General features: G+C 39.3%; 2 protein-coding genes and 1 long non-coding RNA gene across 4 annotated transcripts in view; 2 read left to right on the top strand and 1 right to left on the bottom strand.

Moving 5' to 3' along the window:
- Positions 1-572: 572 nt before the first annotated feature.
- On the top strand, positions 573-19365 carry mapre2 (microtubule-associated protein, RP/EB family, member 2). Of its 2 annotated transcripts, none has more exons than XM_085141719.1 (7): positions 573-697; positions 12962-13089; positions 14355-14500; positions 14600-14816; positions 15056-15201; positions 17659-17817; positions 17958-19365. In XM_085141719.1, the coding sequence occupies exons 2-7, from the start codon at positions 12969-12971 to the stop codon at positions 18054-18056; spliced, it is 888 nt and encodes a 295-aa protein (XP_084997845.1). In that variant the 5' UTR covers positions 573-697; positions 12962-12968; the 3' UTR covers positions 18057-19365. The 2 variants fall into 2 exon arrangements, with proteins under 2 accessions (XP_084997845.1, XP_084997844.1); XM_085141718.1 differs by lacking the exon at positions 573-697 and adding an exon at positions 8485-10072.
- On the bottom strand, positions 12778-22162 carry LOC146497671 (uncharacterized). The gene is made up of 2 exons (XR_014870916.1): positions 22055-22162; positions 12778-19454 (listed from the first exon to the last, which is right to left on the bottom strand). It is a non-coding gene; the product is annotated as an uncharacterized LOC146497671 (long non-coding RNA).
- Positions 22146-22444, top strand: part of spidr (scaffold protein involved in DNA repair) — a 45578-nt gene continuing 45279 nt past the window's right edge. Inside the window, exon 1 of the mRNA XM_085141701.1 lies at positions 22146-22284. Within this exon, the coding sequence (XP_084997827.1) occupies positions 22270-22284 (15 nt within the window). The 5' untranslated portion in view covers positions 22146-22269. The remainder of the gene's footprint in view (positions 22285-22444) is intronic.

Genomic DNA, 22444 nt, shown 5'->3' with positions numbered 1-22444 from the left:
TATGCCTGACTATATACACAAGTTTTCCAGTATTTAGACATAAACATAGACTTTATTAATCCCACACTGGGAACATTAATTTATTACAAGGGTCAGGAAGAAAAATGAATTAGAGTTATATTAGAAAAATAAAAATCGAAAAATAAATAACAAGAATAGTGTACATAGATGCCAAAACACTATGTTATATACAAATGGTCATTATACACAGAAAAAAACAACAACAACAACAACAAAACAAACAAACACCGAAATGTATGTACATAGAGTGCAGTAGGTGTGGTAATGTGTACAGATAAATACTGCCGGTATTTAACCTGTGTGGGTGTTGTTCATTTTGAGGTCTTTCATTCGTATTATTTTACATATTTATTTTATAAACGGTGGTGTTCAGCTGCGTGCATCTTCAGATGGACGACTTGCATTTTCCTGGAGTAAAAGTGAAGTGACACGAGGCGACAGGACAGAAAGCTGTCTGATTGTTGTGAACGATCAACGCATCACAACTCGATTGGTCAATATCATGACAGAGGTCGGCGACGCACCAATCAGCAGAAAGAGCGATGAGACGCTGTCCATTCAGCTCTCCGCTCGCAGTTCACCGTCTTACGAGAATGGGCGTTTGAGGGTGGGGTGACTCAGCCGGAAAACAGCCCTTTTTTTTAACACCTTGTAACCTGCGGATCGGAGTTCACTGGTGAGTGAGATTTGCTTTTACTGAAAATTTTCACTGTGGAATTTGAATTGAAACGTGCAACGGCGAAAATCAATGCAGAAATATGAACGTATTTAAGCGGCGGTCGCTGTTTTGTACGGTGATGTTGCCCGGGGTCAGGACATACGTCGGCTGTCACAGCACTGTCAAAGTAATGGCAGGAGGAAATATTAGCCAACTGTAACTTGACGGTTAGCCGGAGAAGATGTAATACTGTCACGTAAGTCACGTCTACCTTCGTAAAAGTCTGTTTGATAGCATTAGCTTGCTTTTCCAGTCAGTCTGTCATTTCTAATACAAAGTTGAGTTAGCTTCATTTACGAGACTTGGTGCAGCAGCTAGCTGCTCGGTGGCGGTGGAGGCGCTTAAAAAATCTCAGAAAAGAGGAGCACTGTTTGGTGTTTTCCCTCATCAGCAACCACAGCTAAAAGAAGGGCCAGAAGAAATGAAGAAGGGGTCACCATAGACGAGTGTCGCCTTTTGTCTTGGGTGCAGATAATGCCCTTTCTAAATGCCAAATGAAAACTTTCTTTCTAAAGTAGCGGGTTAACAATCTCTCAGGTCTAAGGAAAAGACTCCTGGCAGTCTAACAGGGTTTTTCTCCCTTAATATCATCCTAACCCGTTTTTCTGGAGATCATAACCCCTACAACCTGCAGCTCGGATTAACAGAGGTGTATTTGGGATCCACTGCCAAAGGTTGGTTAGCTCTTAGTGGGGAAAGGGCAAGCACAACTCTGCCTGATGCTTCACAGCCCAGTGTTGACTCATTGCAGGCTAACGTATAGCAACACTTACTGTAAGAGCATCATCTTCCAGATGTGGGCTGACATGCTACCCCACCCTTACAAAACCCTCAGCAAACAGCATTCACAAGAAAAAAAAAAGCTCTGGGCAGTCTGGCTGCTCCCTTACACTTAGAGACTTTTTATGTAAAAAAAAAAAAAAGATTCACTTATTGGTCTAAATATGACGTACTGTGTAGGAATGTGGGGAAACACAAGGCGAGCAGTCTTTTTACTACTAAAAAAAAGCCATATGAATGATAACAAACTCTATGACTAGTCAGTAAATCCATTATTTATTCAATTAAATACACAGAAATTCAAAGATTTAGTAGACTATAACATAGTTTAAATGATGTACAAAGCATGCAATCCACAATTACCACTTAATATCCAGAAGCTGTTTAAAATGAGGGATAACAAACACAAATGACGATGTATGATGAGGATTATCCAGTTTAGTGTGAAGATGCTTTAAGTACTGAGAGTTCATCTGTAGCTGGATTTGACATGAGCGATTTATTTCTTTTTCTTATTTAGTTGCGATTCTTTTTAAAATGTTCCTTTTTTGCTGATTTTAGGTGTTCCAAAAGTCTTACCTTTAACCTATACCCTTTTGGATTTCTCATTCATTTCTTGTCATATAAATAAACTGAATAAAGATAAAGAATTTCCAGCCTAAATGCATTTTTACTCATAGTCTTACTCAAGTCTGACTCAACTAACATATCATTAGGTTAGTAAAACATGAGTTAACTTATAGTTGTACTCCTAAAATCACATGAATGAATGTTAAATGGTCACCATATCTCCACTCTCAGTATTCCTTGTCTTACCCCATTTAAAACTATATCAAGGGATTATATAAGATTGCTGTTTCTCAAGATTACATTATGTGACACATAATTTGATTGATGTATATCCTTTCATTTTAGTGTTAGGGTACATCCATACTAAAAACTATGCTTTAGTTTTTAAAACATGTAATTTTTCCTAATCTGTCTGCATCCACACAGCTTAAAGAGACCGTTTAAAAAAAGCTTCTGGCACACTTTTAGTTGGAAAACTCCAGCATTGGATATTTTAGTCCAAACATGCTGATGCTTTTTGTAAAGGGATGACTATGTTCACCTCATGATTGGGTCTTTTAAAATTAAGCCAAAACAATCTAGCAAAGCTCACAAACCTTTTATTTCTACCGTCCCATTGCCATGACTTAACCTCTTAAGCCCCAAGCCTAACTGATCTCCTGCCTTTTGCCCCCGTATCAGGGGGCGTTGGGGCTTAAGAGGTTAATCAAGCAATGTCGCTGTTACTTATCCACAGTTTTGGTCAGAAGTTTACATACACTCATCATGGGCAGGAATATCATGGCAATTTGGGATTTCTTTGAACTTTCCAAGGTGGAATTATTGTACACCATACATCTTTAATGACTTAAAAAAAGCAAAATTAGGTGCACAAGTTTGAATTTATTTTAGATTTACTCTAATCCACACAGCCTCAAACATGTATATGTACACCCACACTAATGATTTGTTTAAATGTCTCTTAGCAAAAGCATCTAAACCAGATGCTTTTGGTAGCCATCAATAACCTTCAGTACCACTTATGAAAAGATTTGAGTGAGTGAATATTTGTGAGCCTGTATATATACTTTGATCCTGTGTGAATTAGAAAAAATGTGCACTTTACGCTTCCCTGTTCCTGCTCCTTTTTTATTTTTATAACCTACCATACAGTGTTTTAGCATCTAATAGGCGTTCATGTTAATGGATCTACTCTACTTTTTATTTCAGTCAATAACTATAAGTGTGTTGTTTTTTTGTAATGTAGTGGTAAGCATCAGCTACCTGCCTCAGATTGCGATGATACTGTACATTTCAAAATGTTGGTCAAATGGCACTTGGATATTTTGTGCCCTGGTGTTTCACTCTTTAAGAAAATTTCTGTTCTTTATTTCAATTTCTTTTTGTCAAGTGCAGCACGGAGGAACATCCCTCTGCAGTTGAAGCAAGCAGTAATAGACCCAGAGGATGTGTGTGTTTATATTTCATTCTTAGGGCTTTACAACCTGACCATATATTTAGAAAAAGCTATGCATACTCCACCTCTTCAGGCCCTTCAGATTGGGAAGTGATAAATTTATTCCTGTGACAGCCTAGAGTTAACATTAACCCACCCACCTTGCAGTGACACGGTATGGTGGGGGTACAGTTTCTGGCCACTGGGACGAGCGCACTTTCCTGTTTTCATGCCTTCCTTGAAGTTTGACCATGACATGCTTTCACTGTGTGCTGCTGCCAGACACAAAGCAGACCTCTGTGCTTGTGTTGTGCCCAGTGTGCTACGGTATGGCTGTCACTTGTCAGTCTGAAAGGGCTTCTAGCGTTACCATAGTGGAAAAGTAGCATTGCATGCCTGTGGCTGTCAGTGGAAGTGTCTGCAATTCAGTCATTAATGAGATTAGTCTTGGTTATGCCTTGTGTTCAGCTCTGCAGGAATTTGTGTAGACTACTACACAAAGACTACTTTTGACCCAGCAGAGCAGTGGTGTCAAATTCATTTCAGTTTTGCGGGCTGCTTGCATTTGAGTTTGCTCTCAAATGAGCTGAGCCCAGTAAAACCAACGACTAGCAATGTGGGCTTAGTTCTTAATATCTCATTTAAAATAAAATAAAAAAAACTCACACCAAATATATTCAGTAAATTAAAAAATAATGAAGTGCAGCCTCAGTCTTTATGAAAAATAAGAACAAACTCAGCTTTCCACACTTAGTTTACTGCCATGACATAGTCATGAACTTTTTTGTACTCTTTAATGACTAATTGGAAGTGTCAATGACTTCTTCACAATTTGGACCCTTGGGTGTTCCTTGTGCTGGATGTTTGACACCCTTACAGAAGAAGAAGAGGGAATGTCTTTCAGGGTGACCACACAAGATTCCCAAGTTAAATTAGAGATTAATATTATGCATACTGTTCACTGCCTTGATTTATTTCTGTTACCTCCATCTGAGTGATTCAAATGGAAAAAAATAAGACTCATAGTGTAAATTATGGGAGCAACTTCACAGTTAAATAATATAGGAATCCGCAGCTTCAGATTAAAGCTCTTTTGCATTGTTTTCCAAATGTTGAAGCCGTATAATTACTGTGGTAAGTGTACAAGTAATGCATGGAATTTTGACATGGTGAAGGCCCTGATTTATACTGATGTGGACATTTGTAAGGGGGTAAAAACTGATCACAGAAGGAGAAAACAACATACACCTAAAGCAATAAAACTGTCAGGAGAAACTGCTGTAAGACCTACCTGTCCTGTGTTCTGGACCAGAAATGTACACATCCTTCAGCAAGTGACATTTCTGTCATTTGTTTGGGAAGAGTTAGCGGGTGCTTTCCAAGCTAACAAACTGACTGCACCCCCTGGGTAGTACAGCCTTCAATGCCTCAGCTGCTTCTCTGACAGAGATGGATTTTTTTACATATAAACAACTATTGGCTGTGTATGTCTGTAAAATACAAACTGGAAAAGTTGATGTCGACAGCCTTCAGCAGATGACATAAAAGAAAAAAGGATTTGAACCAGAAACAGAAAACTGATTTGTTTTCTTTTTGTTGTTGTTGTTGTTGTTTTGATTGTATTAAAGCTGTTTGCTAGTGGAGCAAGAAAGATAAGTGCTTTCATCACCTGGCAGTATAATGAAAAAAAGAACTAATGAAATTTCAGATGATAGAGAACAGATGATTATTTTCTGCACATGTAAGCACAAGTGTTCTTTTTAAACTTTGACTTGCCCTTTGGTATCTCTTGGATACAAAAAATGTTAAAAGCTGTTGTCCTATATCATTTCATAACTAAGTTAATAAAACTCTGTATATTCACTGGCCACTTGCACCATGCTAGTACAGGATTGGATCTCCTTTTGCTTTCAAAACTCTCTTGAGTTTGAGCTTTGTGACATAGTGTGTTATCTGTTGGAAGCAGCCATTAGAAGATTGGTCATAAAGGGATGGACGGAGTCAGCAGCAGTACTGAAGCAGGCTGTGGCATTTAAACAATCCTCAGTTGGTACTCAGGAGCCCAAAGTGTGCCACGACAATATCCCAAAAACGGGTTAAACCACTGATGCAATGCTGGATAGCTCTATGGTTTTGTTTTTTTTACACCAAACTCTGACCCTACCATCTAAATGTAGCAACAGAAATTGAAACTCATCAGACTAGGCAACAGTTTTCCAATCTTCTGTTGTCCCATTTTGGTGACTGAATTGTAAACTCAGTTTGCCTTTTTGAGTCTGACCATTCTCCTGTGATCTCTGGCATCACTGAGGCATTTTCAGACAATGAGCTTTTCTTTTTTTGACCATTTATTTAGTCTGTAAACTCTAGAGACTGTTATGTTGGGATCCCAGTAGATCAGCAGTTTCTGAAATACTCCAACCTGCCTGTCTGGTACCAGCAACCATATTGAATTCAAAGTTGATTACATTGCCTTTCCTTCCCATTCTCAACTTTTTGAAATTCAGCAGGTCGCCTTGACCCTGTCTGCATGCCTAAATGCATCGAGCTGCTGCTGTGTAATGATCTGATTAGAAATTTATGTTAATGAGTAGTAGTGTACCTAATGTAGTGGCCTGTGAGTGTACATATGGGGCAATTAAAAAAGAAAGTCTTCATATTTATACTGAAAATTGTATTATCAAAAGACAAGAAGTGAATAAAACTGGACTATATATATCGTTTTCCATTTTTAAAACATACATCTAGAGTTAAAGTTAGAGTTATTGATTTATAACTGTGACCTCAACTTTGCCCTGATGGTGGCACCAGAGTTCTATTTAAGAGTTTCAGCTGAGCACAAAGACTGTTGACTCTGAATTGTGAGTATTTGACATTATAAGCAGCATTGTTGATTTTGACAGAAAATTGTTGGCCCCTGCAGCAGAGTGAGTGTTGACTTGAGGATCAAATTCCAGTAAAGAAGCCCTGCTAATGTTTAACGGAAGTTGCTCCCTTACATTGCAGGCCAAAAAAATTCTGACATGAAAAAGTCCAGTCAACTCAGGTGTGAGTTTACCTTTGGACTGATGATGGTGGTGAATAGATCGTAGGATAGACCTCAAAATCTGTACCTGTATTTCTTGCACCATCACCGTTTAAGTTTATATGTAAACTGTAAAGGCCTGTCCTCAGACTCAAATAGCAATTAGGTCTTCTAAATAAAGGAGTGGCAGAGAAAATATAAGAAACAGTAGGAAAGAAATCAAGGCAATAGAACAGAATAGCAGAAATGCTTCATCTTTGTCCTTTGAACATAGTTTGTGCATAAAATCCCTGCATCTTTGCTTAACTGTTTTTAGCAGGTAGCGTAGTCCCCTGCTGTTATAAAGCTTTTCATCATCCCTGTTAAATACCGTCATGTGTACTATTGCATTCTTGATTACTAACCATAAAAGGCTGGACTGACTCTGCTATTTTGATATTATCAGATTAATACTGGGCTATTTGCACAAATCATTATTCTTATAGTGTGAAAAAGAAATTCATTTTTAAAATCAATACAAAAAATTAGTTACATTTATTTATATAATGCCTTTTACAGACATAAAAGTTACAAAGCGCTGTACAACAACTAAAACGTGCGTGTATATAGAGCTCACTTTTTAGACCTTATTTCTGTGTCCCATTTCACTGTGGTTGCCCAGCAGTGATAAAAGCAACACAAAACAAAGCAGTTTAACACCAACACATTGGTAACACAAACAGAAGAAAGCTTAGCAACCACAGGACTGTTGTTTGCGCTTAAACCACAGACCCGTGCATACTGATTTATGATGTTCATGTGGTTTATAATTACATCTATTACACACATTTTATACATTTTAACGTACGTTACAGCTGAATTATTAACTGATTAATTGGTTTGCTGTTGAACAGAAAATTAATCTGTAAATGTTGAAATTGGGAATGGGCCTATTCTCAAATTATGGTTGATGCTGATTTATCACATTTGTTCATATAGTCTTGTTTGTTATTCATTTCCCCTTTTGTGTCAGGCAATCAAATCAAAAATAATACGAAATAACAGTTTTAAAGGCTTTACATCCTTTTTTACACTGTCTTTAACTACATATCCAGCTTAAAAATGCTGTGATACAGCTGCCAATGCCAAATATAATCTTAGTTTATTTTAGTAGGCAACACTATGGACTAATATGTTGATGCAAAGCTAGTAAAAGCTAAAATTGCAAAAGGAATGCTTTTTCCACTTTCTCAAAGAAAACTACTTGTCATAATTGTTAATATACTGCTGTTTGTCTTAGATTTCATGACATTTGAAGACACCACTTGCATTTTGGGTAGTGGTTATAATGCACTGATATATAAAGGCCAGTATTTGTCCTTGTGGCTTGTATCAGCATATCAGTGATTGAGGTGGTGTGTTTATATTTTGTGTCATATCAGTTTTTGATGGCTAAATGATTTTTTAAAAAATGTACTAAAGAGCTAGAAAAGTATAAGCAAGCAAGCAAGGAAGCAATTTATTTATATAGCACTTTCAGAACAACTCCCAGCTGAACACGAAGTGCTGTACACTTGACATGCCAGAAATGATACATTGAATAAGTAAAAAAAAAAAACAATAATAATAAAATAAAGATAAAAATTAAAAAAATAAGATGATAATTAAAATTACATTTAAAATAATAAAATACCCTGGCTTTCACTGTATGACCACTAGGGTGGACTCCAGCCCCCCTGTGACCCCAAATTAGGTTAGCGGTTTAGAACATGGATGGATTGCTTTTTTTCTCTGGAACAAAGGTGAAATGACTATCGTCAATGACATAATTTTGATTTTCACATTAGCTTCACAATTGGTACATCCCAAATAATGGTGATATTTTTTATTTTATTTTACTGATTGGATATTTTGTGATTATAAGTAGATTCCTCGGATCATGTAAAAAGTAAAATAAAATGGATTCTTGTTCTCGGTTGATTTACTGGTGATGATGCTGAGTAATTGATGTTGATTAGATCGATAGTTTGCATACATGCATCATGGTCATGAGGGTTATGCTAATTTGTAGCTTTTAAAGATCCATTTGAGCTGTTCTTTTTCCAGGGTGGAATTGTTGTAAACCATTAATCTTAAATGACTTTTAAAAAATTTTGTGAACTGGTTTGAACTTATTTTGGATTTACTCTAATCCGCAGACCCTCAAAAAAATTTTGGTAGTCATCAACAAACTTCTGACATAACTCTGGCTGGATATTTGAACACTTCTTACGAGAATTGGTAGAGTTGTTGGTTTCGTGGCACAGACCCAGCTTTAAGCGTAGTGCATACATTTTCAATGGCATTGAGGTTTGGGTTTTGGAAGTCTATTCAAGTCTATTTTAGGTGAAGTTGTACAATTTGGAGATAGTCTTCCTTCATTATTCTGCCCACTTTGTGCAATATACCAGTACCACTTGACATGATGCCCCAGAACATAATGCTACCACTACCATATTTTAAAAAAATGTATGCTGAAAAGTATTTCCACCCTGGAAAAAGAACAACTCAAAGAAATCATTAAAAGTTAACCTGATATTCATGCCCATGATGAGCGTGTGTAAACTTCTGACTGAAATTCAAGATGTTTTGGCGTTCCAATAAAGTAAAATCCCCAGGACTGTTTACTGGGGTTTAATCAACTCAAACAAAAAATGGTCAAAAACTGACAGGAAATGCATACACTTATGTTAGTAAGGTAACAGACTCTTTGCTTTAACTGTATGTGCACAGTCCCCCCTCTCCACGGGCCCATATTGAGCCAACAAAACAACCTCTGATTTTCATGGACACAATTTAATTGATTCAATCATGTGGTTAGTAATCAAAACAGCATTTTATCACACACCATGAATGGACGTGATTTCATCACCAACACTACTGGGTATCGTTTGCCTACATCTGCTTTAATACCAATCAGTTATCTGATGATCTAAATCAAGGTGAAGTGGGTGTGCTGCGTCTTCCCTTTAATCCCATCCCTTCTTTTTAGCTGATTGGTTGTCGCCTCTGAGTTTTTTTGTTTTGTTTTTTTTCTTCTTTTAATAAATCCCCTCGCCGCACCTCAAAAAGCGACGAGCATCACACATCGATCTGACCTCCCCGGCGATACTTTTCAGCACTCAAGTAATCAATGAAATTTTGGTGTACTAAAATAGCCCACCATAGGGAAAACCGGCAGCCAACCCCGCGAGTCACGTGGTACAGGGAGCAGCAACGTCATTAGGGCAGAGATTTGTGAGGAATAAGCAGACAGAAGGAGAGAGAGCCCCGGAGGTGCGGCACTTTCTTAGCATTTTGCATCGTTCCTCTTGCTTTTTTTCCCTCGTCCCCCCTCGGCCAGAGAGAGAACAGAGTTTCTGTTCAACATTTTAGAGACCCAAATGCCCGGTCCCACCCAAGCCCTTTCCCCAAATGGAGAGAATAACAACGACATCGTCCAGGACAACGGAACCAACATCATTCCTTACAGGAAAAATACAGTGCGAGGAGAGCGCGCCTACAGGTAAACCAGTGAAATGTCGCATTTGGTTTAATGTCAGGAAAAGAAAATCACACCGCTGCAGACCCCCCCAAAAAACCCGCAATCCGGCCTCCTCCTCTTCTTCGGCGTTTTCCTCCCTGCACCCATCCGCTTTTTCCCCCCACTCACCAATCACACTCCCCTGTCATGTTAGCCCTCTGTACCCGACACTGTGTCGTAAATCGCTCTTAAGTTAGCTTAAACCCTCCCCCTGCTTCTCCAGTAGCACCCGAAACCACTGCTGGGACTAGCATGTAACGCTGTCAACTGTTTTATTGTATTTGGTGGTGCGCAATAGCACAGGCACGTTTTTTGGAGGAGTGGGTCCAGCTTGTCAGATGACAGGACTACACAGACAGCTCCTCCTGTTCCTCCTCCTGCTGCTGCTAGAATATTCCCATCGTGACTTGACACTCCGCAGCTACTGAATCCCCCCACTGTCGCCATTAATATGTGTCTGGGTGATGTTGTACTGTGGGTGTCTGTAAGGGGGGGACCCTCTACTAAGACTTGCCGCACAAGCCCGGTTTCTTATTGAATTGAAGCATCAAGCCCAGCCCTGGTGTCGGCAGGCTATCCCTGCAAGGCTAACAAAGCATGCTAAGCGGCGCATACATCCGCTTTGTTGACATGGAGAGGGGCTGGCCCAGTTTCCTTCCTAGAGCCGAGGCTCTGCTGCTGCTGCTGCAGTGCTCTGATAACCCGACTTTAACGCTGAATGGTTGGAGTTATTATTATGCTGCATATCCTGGTGTCTGTTTGAGGTGGATGATTTGGCACCATATTATCGCGGTTATAAAACCACCAGATGGGTGTTTCTTTTAATACAGCTGTTCTTGTCTGTGTAATGTTGTAAAAATTAGAATCAGTATTGAGATCAGCTCGACTTCTTGCATTGAGGACTGTAGACCTGCTAACAGTCTTTGGAGAAGTGAGATTGTGGGTTTTAGAGAAGGCCTCAAGGCAAAAACAGCAGTCAGTGAGAAAATAAATGCTTTATCTTGCATTCCTTGCTGTTGGAAGTCAATATTGTAGTTGAATTTAGGTTTTTTAATTCATTGCACAGCTTTGCTCCTTGCACAGGAACATTATAAAGCTGCAGTAATATGTGCAATGACATATTTGCATGTTTATATATTACTGATTGTGTTTTAAAGAGCTCATTTCCATTATTATGATGCTCTGTTGCAATTCTCTGAATGATCATTTTTTCATATTTCAGATATTCTCAGGTGGGATGTCCACTCATGTGCAGACTTTCCTTCCACAGTCTCTCACTCTAAGAGTTAACAAATGAATTAGGAAGAAATAACTGTTTTGTTGACTTCTTTTAAATGTGTAGCTTAAGGGTCAAAGTTTGAGTTTACTGATGTATCTTTGGCACATTGCATGCTTTCAGTATGCACACTGCAAGTAGAGCAGGTGCCCTGAGGCCTCCAAAGTCACAGTTTTGCAATCGGATCAAATCTAATCAGCCTTTGCAACAGCTTCTATCTGCTCCGCTGTGCAGGAAAAGTCAAATTAAAAGATCCCTTTTTCATCCTGCAATGTATTATAAGTATCTACAGGAGATCATCACCTCACTCAGTCATTCATTTGGTTAAAAAAAAACTGCTCAGATATTTTAAGGAGCTTGGAAATAAAGGGACTGGACTTCTTAAAGACATTTCACCTCTCATCCGAGAAGCCTTTTCAGTTCTAAAACCAAAAGGCGGAGAGTCCCTGCTCAGATATGACTGTTTCTCAAAGTGTATAGCAAAGAACTGTTTATGCTGAGATAATTGAATCTGCTTTGAGTTTGCAGACAAAGTTACCCCCACAAACCCAGGGTAATTTCTTGAATTTATTGCTGTGCTTTTGTCCTGTGTTCCACCGCTGTGTGTTTATTTTAATGTGACTTAACTTGTTAAGCAGATAGTCTTGCATACAGAGATCATTTTGCCAAAGATAACATTGATTCATGCCAGATTTCAATCTCCAAGCCCAAACTTGTATTTCCAGTATCAAACTGTGATCTTATCTGCACCTCTACTGCTTTGTGTTATAGTTTGCCTAACAGTCTATGACAGACTGTTAAGGAGGGCTTTGGACTCTGTGTGTCACACCTGAGGACGATAATGTGAACATTAGTATTGTTGACATGTAGCAGCCAGGGGTCGGGTGGCATTGGGGGGGTTCAGAGTATGTTTTATGCTGCTGGGCTTCTTTGCGGGTCAGTCTGGGCATGTGGAGAAATGCTAAAGATCAACTCACGTGCTATGTCTAGATGCAGTCTCACTGTTTGGTTTCCAGGCTGAAGATTTTATTTAAGAGATTATACCAATCTGTATAGTTTAACTGATTGGGCTAAACATGAGCAAAGCAGTTAGGATTTGTTTGGCCAGTAGTTGTTCTAATTAACCAACATTAACTGTCCAGCAGCTCTTTTTTTGTGGCCTTTTTTAGATTTTAAAGTCTTGAGACATAATTTTAATGTATTTCATGTGAAAAGGAAATGTGATTTAGATCTAGTCTTTGTGTTTTGAAATAATTTAAGCTGGGCTGTTTTATTGTATATTGAATAGTCAACTGAATTTGCATTAGTATAAACTGTTTATTGATGGTTTTTGTGTGTTACCAATTCTTATTTCACTTTCCCAGGGACTGCAGATAGCTGAGTCTCTGAGAAGACTTTAAAAAAAAAAAAAAAAAAAAAATACATCGTCTCACAGTAAATAGCAGCCCCTTGTCACCATGTCTTAAAATCTTAACCTATTTGAGAAGTTGTCCCATTTTTGAAGACCAACAAACTGACTTGAGACAGAAAGAAATAGGACATCTATCACAGCAACCTAGCTTTTGTTTTTCAGTGTTGTTTCCTTTCTATTGCAGTTGGGGGATGGCGGTCAACGTATACTCTACCTCAATAACCCAGGAGACTATGAGCAGGCATGACATTACTGCCTGGGTTAACGATATCCTCTGCCTAAACTACACGAAAGTGGAGCAGCTCTCCTCAGGTGAGAACAGACGGACCTTTAAAAAGAAAGGAAAAAAAACTTGTTCATCTCTCTCGCTTCAGCTCATCCTCTTCCTTCCTCCTCCTGTGCCCGAGTCGCTGTCTGAAATGGGGGGTGTGTGTTTTTAGTGGTTGGTCTTCGCCTGAATAGCTTTCGGTGTAAGCTGGCGGTTAAAGCAACCTGTGGAAACATGTTCACCTCTCCCTGGAAGAGAGTTGTCTATAAATAAACTCTGCCGTGTGCTCTCCTGCTGTGACCAAGTAATCCAATTTCAATCACCCTCTGCCTACACAAACACATGCACACCCACCCCCTTTTTCTCAGGGTGTGGTTTGGTTTAGATGGTTTTCTCATGAGCTCCCTGGTTGGGTTCATGTGAGCTTTACCTAAGGTTGAACTGGTGTCCTCTTTTCAAATGGATCGCTAAGCTTCAGTTAATGTGAGCCATGTTAACGTGAAAGCTCATTAATATTTGTCTTTTTAAAGAAATGAGGTCAAGGATCTGGACAAGCCTCACATGTACAAAGGCAGGCATAAAAAAAAGAATCGTAGACTGTGTGCAATAACATAAGATGTACTTTATTTATCTCCAGACTTTGTGAATGCTTTTGTTACAGCAGCTAAAATTTAAGATTAAACACTGCCTTTAAGAAAATGGGTTTATAGTATATAGATCAATAAGATAAAATGCGGTCATTCAGGAGGAAATCTGAGTACAGCTGCTACTCCTCTGAGCAAGTTGAGGTGGTTCACCTAGGATGACTCCTAGGTGAAGTGTTTTGTACATATCTTGCTAGCAGGACAGACCCAAGACAGGCTGGAAACATGAAATAATAGGTAATAATATAATATAACAAAGTAAATATCTCAAATTTAACCAAGAAAAGAAAAAAAAGCTGGCTAAACGTAGTAACAACACAGTAAATATGAAATCACATTCAAGTGACTCTGTATAACAGTGCAGTGCAATAAAGTTGCTTATTGTACACAGTTTTAAGTGTTGTGACTGCAGAGTTTATTTAAGCTGTTAACATGGGAGAACAGATGATTCGCTGCCCGACAGATGTGTGTATTTTAAAGAGTTATTGCACGAGTAGAAAAGATTTCCTGTAACTGTGGCAGCACAATCAGTCTGTTAGAGAGTAAGTGGTGCAGAGTGTGGTCAGGATTATTCACGGCATGTTTATAGGTGTTCTGCTCTCCAGCCCCCCTTACATAATTATTCTTGTGGTGCTTAACTATTTTTATTATTAATAATTCTTTAGGAGCTGCATATTGCCAGTTCATGGATCTGCTCTTCCCTGGCTGCATCAGTCTTAAGAAGGTCAAGTTTCAAGCTAAACTAGAACACGAGTACATTCACAATTTCAAACTGCTGCAGGCATCCTTCAAAAGGATGAACGTGGACAAGGTGAGTGTCCTGAATATCTTTTACCTTTTTTTTTTTTTTTCACCTCGTTTTACTGTTCGGGGGTTTTAACAGAGTCTTTTTTTTGTTGTTGTTGTTCAGATTATTCCTGTGGAGAAACTGGTCAAAGGCAGATTTCAGGACAATCTCGATTTCATCCAGTGGTTTAAGAAATTCTTTGACGCCAATTACGACGGCAAAGATTACGACCCAGTTGCAGCCAGGCAGGGTCAGGATGCCATCCCCCCGCCTGATCCCGGTGAGCAAATCTTCAACCTGCCAAAGAAGTCTCACCATGCAGCCAGTTCTCCTACCGCAGGTAAGATTCAACTGATGAATAAAACAAAACGAAGGTTATAAATTATGCATGTATGCTTACTTTTATCTGCACTTTTTTTTTTGACACCTTTGCACTGGATGTATATGGTATCAAATGGCTAGACTGTTACTTTTCCTGCTCATATATCAGCTCCTGTGATTATTGGGTCTGATTTGTCAAGTTTACACTCAGATATGGTGACAAGCGACCCTTTATTCATAAATATTTCTTCGCTGCAGGAGCATCCAGGTCGAGCTCTACTACTCCTAAGTCTTCAACGCCAACATCCAGACCCTCGTCCGCCAAAAAGATCCCCGCATCCGTGTCAACTCCTGTCAAAGGAGAGAAAGAACTGGAAGCACAAGTCACGCATCTTACTGAGCAGGTACGTCTGTGTAAAGCTCAATTGTGAGTTGTTTTTTTTTTTAATTTTTAATTTTTTATAAACCTTTCAGCTGTAAACAGCTGGTAGGGCGATAACAATACCGTAACGAGTGGCGGCATGGATATCCATTTGTGAATGTGATAACTTGAAAATGAGGACATGTAGGATTTTGAAAGTGATAACACAGGTGTATCTATTTAAAATCTTGGATGAGTTTGAATCTCAGTGACCTCAAGGTCAGAGGTCAAGTTTTCTGAAAATCTTTTGAATGCAATAACTAAGTAGGAAGTCACCTAGCATTTTTAAAATTGTTACTCAATGTTATTGTGACTCAAACTGGATCCTAATTTATTAACAACATAGAATGATAGACTGTAGAATTTATTCTATGTTTATCTAAGGACCAGTTTATGCTCACTGCTCTCACCAAATGACAGAAGTGATGTCACTTGCAGTAAGGCATGGCATGTTTTGGCATTTTTTCGGCCAGCCGTGCACCTTTTCGGATGTTTGCTATTGCAGCCTCAGCTATTTAAAAAATTGACAGGCTTGAGGCAAGGCTGTCTATATGGGCATATATATGACACGTGTATGCAGGAGCGCAAGGATTCCCATATGGTACAGAACTCATGGAGAGAGATTTCTACAGCAGCTGAAGAAGATCGCAGAGACAAAAGCGCCACAGTGACGAGTAGAAATGGATGTAGCTGTGCAATATCAGCACATCGGTGTGAGACGTGACCAATGCGGCGAGCATAAATAGGGTTGAAGACTCTGTCTCTGTCAGGCTGTCAGCCAGCTTCCCTGCACTGAATCTCCCATATGTTACTACGGTGATCACTGTGTAAATCAGCCTGCATGAAGCTGCAGAGACACACAACCACTAATCAATGTGAATTATATTTGATGTGTCATAATCAGTTGCACTAATGGAAAACTGCCCGTCACAGTTGGCATCGTGTTGGAGTTGATGTGAAACTGAGTCTGAATTTACTATGTATATATTTTTGAATGGAACTAAATTTGAAAGACGGAGTCATTTCATGTTGAAGTACAGTCGTTAAGTGCAGGAGTTTTGACACATTTTTCACTCCAAATGGCCCAGATTTGTATTACTGGGTCAAATATTACAGGTCGGTAAGTAAACTGTCTTTTCTCTTTGATAAGATATAGTTTTATCTTCAGTTGTCTGCATGTTGTCCCTCCAGGCTTTAACTATTTGGTCGTGGTTGTGGTCCAATGTAAAATTGGTTGGTTGGCCCTCACTGAATCAGGTTGGTAATGAGTGTGGGCGAATGACAGAATAAAATTGCTGTTTTCTAGCTTCCTGGCATGGTCCTCACTGACACTGATTCGTGTTCCTCTGTCCACTGGATTAAAATGGAGGGTCGTCTCTTCATTTACTCGTTGCCATGGTGAATCCTGGTATTGGAGCTCCATTGATGATGGCTGTTCTTCTGCTACACATACGCTTGACTGAGAGAGAACATACTCAGAAATGATTCAATAATAACTAATAGCTGTGATCAACTTCTGTGGCACTCAAAACTCAAACTGAGTTTGTTAAACCTGCTTTGTGGAACATGGCCAAAGTCGCCCCCTGCTGGCTGTAAGAAAGGGTGCAGATTTAAGGCACTTGTACATCAAGTGCCTTCACTTGATCACTTTTCAGACCTGGAGCTACATCTATCTTTTATATACAGTCTGTGTCAAATTAGGAGTCAGACCTAAATCCACTTCTCACTCTGTGGATAGACTAATGGTTCCTTAGAAAGCTGGTATAGCAATAGGCTGTGATTAATGTTACAACTGACACGTCATATTTGGAGATTCAAAGTACTACAGATTTAAAATCTTAGCAGACATTCAACTTGTTTCCAGATATTAAAAATAGCACTGAGGCATTTATTTTAAAGGCACTGTATGGGGTTGGGTTAAAAAAAACAAACCCTGTGCATACAAAGCTGCTAAATGCTGTGTGGATATTGTGTAGTTGTTCCACTCTGAGATCCAAAATGTTACTGGCTGCATTACATTTGGTACAGTACATGTCAGATTCAAGCCAAGGATTAAACTAAGAAGAAGCGGGCTTGGAGCTCTTGTGCAGTGACCACAAGCCAGAAAATGCTGCCAGGCAGCATTTGATTTAATTATTTATTTTTATGTACATTTGTTAAGCAGAAACTGGTGAATAGAAGACAAAGACTTAACTGATCGGTAGATCCTTTACTGATATAATGATTGCATTCAATCATTCAGAGCTGCTCTAGTGCTCAAATCACATGTAACTGAAGACAACTTGTATCAGTTAAACAGTTTATCTTGAGTCGTTTTCTTAGAAAGAATCATTCGGATCAGTTTTAATCAGCTTTGTGTTTCTTCTCTGCTTATCTTTTAACGTTGGGAGTCTGTTCAGAGTTTGTGTGTTTTGAAATGCTTGACCATTTATTTTTGCAGGTGAACACACTAAAGTTGGCACTAGAAGGAGTGGAGAAGGAGCGAGACTACTACTTCAGCAAGCTGCGAGAGGTGGAGCTGCTCTGTCAGGAACAGGGGGAGGAAAACGCCCCGTTTGTCGATCGGCTAATGGAGATCCTGTACGCCTCCGATGAGCAGGTCAGTCCGGGCCTTTAGATTGATCCGAGCAGGATTCGGGGCTCCTCGTGCTCATTCTTTGTTGAGGAAATCATGTGGATTTAATTCAGTGTTAGTGTGCAGTCACATGCGCTTGCCTCAACTCTTGCTTTCTTTTTTAGGAACGAGGGGAGCTAGCTGAGGGCGACGGACAGGAAGTGGACCAGCAAGCCCACGAAGAGGTGCCAGACGATCAGCAGGAGGAGCAGGATGAATACTGACTGCCATCATCCTTCACCGCAGTTACACCCCACTCTCTCTTTATTTTATTTTTTTTAATTTAATTTTTTTGACTATGTGAGAACTGTTACAGGATTTTCATTTGTCCTCATTTTTATTTTTCATCCTCTCCGAAACTGAGCACATGAAGAAGCCTCCTGAAAGAAGCACCATCACAGGTTTTTGTTTGGGGTTTTTTTGTACCCCTCTGCTCACTGTTCAATGTTTCTTGTGACTTTTGGTGAACTGCTGTGGCAGGTTTGTGGCAATGACCTCCACCAGCGGACAAGCTCAGACCATCAGAGGACTGTGTGGGCGCAAAGTCAATTCAAATCCTGCAGTAGATGTGATGAAATGCTGAAGTTTAGACAGGTAACCACTACCTGTCAGTGCAAGTGTTAGACTCCCTGCTATTTTTATTTTTTTCATATCAACAATATTAATCATAAGAATGCAATAAGCAAAGCCCTGGAAGGGCTCGTAGTAGCTCTTATTTAACCTCCTTCCATATGTTGCACTGACATTTGACTTCGTATTGGACAATCTGTCCATAGACCCTCACCGTATTTATTATTGTTGTTGTTATTAAGACTTAGGAATAGTGCAAGGATCTGAATTGCATCCTCGTGAAGGAGGATAATAAAATGTAGTTAAATCCCAACTGTATGACTGTGTCACAGCTGTCATTACAAATTACAAGATTTCAGATAATCAGTGTGCTCGGCTTAGCGTTTGTTCCCACCACACAAGGTGGCTTTAGTGATAGAGATTTAAACCGTAAACATAGGGAAGGAAGAAACATCATTGTGGAGTAGTCTTATGATGAAGCAGCAGTTTTAAGTTGTAAACCTCCGCTGGAACTGTTGGGATATTTTTTATTATTTTTTTTAATCACAGGTCTTAGGGAGATGTCAGTTCACTGAGCAATTTGTTACACTATATTCCAGTAAGTACATTGTATACCCTTTCTTAATATTGCATTTACTAATATTGAACTGGGCAGTGCACCACGATGCTTTAGTCATATATTATTGTGTAAATGAAAAAGAATGTAAACATGTACTGTCAATAATTAATGAATGGTAAATGTTTTGTTTTCTTTTTTTATGTCCCACTCATTATGCATTCCCCGACAAAAAATCGTGTTGCATGTTTGCATTTTATTTGTGAATAACTTGACCTGCTTTTTACATATTTAATAAAAAAAAATTAAAAAAAACATGTTAAGTGAGCTTTTGTATGTTTAACCTGCTCTTTGAAAGATGTTGAGATTCGAATGGATTTGCTGTAATAAAAATCACCTTTTGAGTCCACGGGAGGTTGTTGTCTGTCAATCCATTTTCTTCCACTTACTCGGGGCCGGGTCGCAGGGCAGCCGTCTAAGCACACTAGAGGCGAAACTATGAAACAGGAAGTGAGAACATAACTAAAGCTTAACTAAACACTTAAGTTAACTACAACAAGAACTAAAGATGCCAGTATACTGAAGAATATATAAAGATTATGAATGACAAAAAAAAAGTCCCAGTCATATCCAGTATCATCACAGAATGACACTAAATTCATTTAGCATGACCTGAGATTTAATTTATTCTGTAGCTGATTTCAGACAGAAGGAATTACAAAATAAATTATCTTCATTTTCCAAATTAATCGGGGACTTTAAGGGGACAGGTAGAAGGTACAGGACTTCTTTACATCTGTTCGGCTGGCACTGAGCTTTGTTCTTCAACTCTTCTTCAGTTTCTTTTTGGAGGGGTTTCTGCCTCTTTTCGAGGCTTCAACTCTTCTGGGAAAGGGTTTCCACAAGTTTTAGGAATGTTTATGGGAATTTTTGATCATCCTTCCAGAAGCACATTTGTCAGATCAGATATTTCCTGAGAAGGCCTTGATCACAGTCTCTGCTCTAAATCATCCCAAAGCTGTACTATCAGGTTGAGGTCAGGACACTGCAGGCCAGTCAAGTTCTTCCACACCCAGAATGCCAGAAGTGGGATTCATCCTTCCAGAGAACATGTCTCCAATGCTCTAGAGTCCAGGGGTGATGTGCTTTACACCACTACATCCATCGCTTTGCATTGTGCTTGGTAACTAAGGCTTGGATGTAGCTGCTTGGTCATGGAAACTCATTTCATGAACCTCTCTGCACACTGTTATTGAGCTAATCTGAAGGCCACATTAAGTTTGGAGGTCAGGAGTTATTGGCACTGTAGAAAGGTGGCGACTTCTGCCCACTATACCCCTCAGCATCCTCTGACCCTGTTCTGTGATTTTGACGTGACCTGTCACTTAATGGCTTAGTTGTCATCGAACCTAATCCCTCCCATTTTGTTACATTACCACCAACTGTTGACTGTGGAATATTTAGTACTGAGGGATTTACACAACAGGACTTGTTTCACAGGTGGCATCCTATCATGGTACTACGCTGGAATTTACTAAGCTCTTGAGAACGACTCATTCTTTCACAAATGTTTGCAGAAGCAGTTTGCATGCCTAGGTGTTTGATTTTACTACGGAAGTGATTGGAACACAGTGAGTGAGTGAATACTTTGGGCAATATAGCGTATCTAGTACAGCATTTATAGTTTGTTTTAACCAGCAACCAAAAAAACCTCTTTCTATATTATCATTTATTAGATTTACTACAAACCATTTTTCCCCTTTGCCTTCAACAAGTCAAATGTTCTGGAGAAAATCACAAACATCTATTTATTTCATTTTCTGTTTAGTTTTATTTTCCAATTAAGAGGCAATTTATGTGAACAACTTAGAGTGTCCAAAAAGTGCAAGGTAAAGACCTCACAGTATTAGGGAGGAAATTGACAATCAGACAAATGTAATCTTTCCAGTGTGTCACCTAGGACCACCTAGGACTAGGTGGGAACAGTGGGAAGGAAAAACTCCCTTTTACAGAAAGAAACCCCTGGCAGAACCAGGGTCAGTAAGGGGTGGTCATCTGCTGCAGCCTATGCATGTATTTTGAAAAGAGGGTTGTAACTTCCCATGTAAATAAATATTTCCTTGTCTCTGTTATTCAGTGGTTATGCAGCAGGCGACTGTCTTCCTTAAACCACAAAACATGGAAGAGAAGATTCTTGGGTTGATTTTTTGAGCTGTGCTTTTAAGGCCTCCAAAATGCCTGGGACGACAGTCACATCATTGTTTTCCATCACAGTCTGAAGCACATATTTCAATCCAAATTTGTGACACAGTTCTTTGTAGATTCGGATGTGCTAATTTTATTTTATTTTTTTACAGTATTTGGTACCGTAACTCAATTCTTCTACAATCCTCTCCTTCACATAAGTCACTATTTGATGAAAAAATATGTTTGCAACTGATGTGTAGGTTTTGCTAGCAGTGTGACAGGCTACTTTTGCAAGACACACGGTTAGAAAAGTCTGGTCAACTCAACATTTAAGAAGCAGTGGAAGTGGATATGTAGTCGAACATCTCAAGGAATTAGCTCCCTCTGTTGTAGAGGTCTCTGCACAGTCCTGCTCAAGATCTTTTACTTCAGTGATGCAAAAATCAAGATTGTGGCCATGCAAAGTTCCGCAAGCCAAGACTCATTTCATTGCTGTCATAATTTTCAAGCTCTTATGGAGCCCTGGATCCTATCACATTCTTATTGTGTAAAAAGAACCTTTCACACAATAAGGCATAGTATTTAAACCAAAATTTGTGATGGATGACTTGCTGAGGGAGAAATTTTACATTTCAGGTTATTCTAACTGAAGTTCACCTTTTACACTCTTTTCACTCTTTATAAAGAGTAGCAACTTGGCCTGTATATTTACTGTAGTAATGATTTTTGGACTTTTACCTGTATCAGTAGAATACTTTAAACTTGTGCAGTTCAGCCTAGTGCAGAAAAGCAAACTCAAGAAGAAAACTGTATTAAGAGTTTGAAGAAAAGTGAATCAATCTAAATTTTACAGGCATAACTTTAGCACTTGACTGCTTTGGTTAGAGTGATTTGGTGTGAGAACCTCACCCATATCCGCCTCCGGTCCACGCTGGTGAGTTATGAAACGCACCTCCAGATTGGGTAAGCGCCACTAGTTTGTTCCTGCGCTTAGCAAACTAGTGAGGGAGGAAACACCGGTAACTTCAAAAGATGGGTTCAAGATATATTATATTGCTAATGACGCTTTGGGGACACGCACACAGACCACTTCAGTAACTCTGCATTGACTGTTTTTTTTCTCAATGAGTTCCAGGAAGGTAAGAAGTCTGGTAACTAGCTAGCCAGTTAATGCTACTCAATGGAGTATAGCTAGTTAGCTTTAGCAGCCCATGTTATCCGGTTTTGCCCGCCCACAGCTGAAAGGGGTTTACCAGCCAGGCATGTGTTGCTAGAATCTTAATAATATTTTAACTATTA

Source organism: Neolamprologus multifasciatus, chromosome 18 (genome assembly GCF_963576455.1).
Source record: "Neolamprologus multifasciatus chromosome 18, fNeoMul1.2, whole genome shotgun sequence".
NCBI lineage: Eukaryota > Metazoa > Chordata > Actinopteri > Cichliformes > Cichlidae > Neolamprologus > Neolamprologus multifasciatus.
This window is presented reverse-complemented; position numbering and strand designations above follow the sequence as displayed.

Excerpts from the sequence above, each read along its gene's own strand:
- mapre2 (XM_085141718.1), top strand. The coding sequence starts at position 9,951 with ATGCCCGGTCCCACCCAAGCCCTTTCCCCAAATGGAGAGAATAACAAC. Across the intron at positions 10,073-12,961 it reads CGAGGAGAGCGCGCCTACAG|TTGGGGGATGGCGGTCAACG; the intron begins GTAAACCAGTGA and ends TTTCTATTGCAG. Across the intron at positions 14,817-15,055 it reads AGCCAGTTCTCCTACCGCAG|GAGCATCCAGGTCGAGCTCT; the intron begins GTAAGATTCAAC and ends TCTTCGCTGCAG.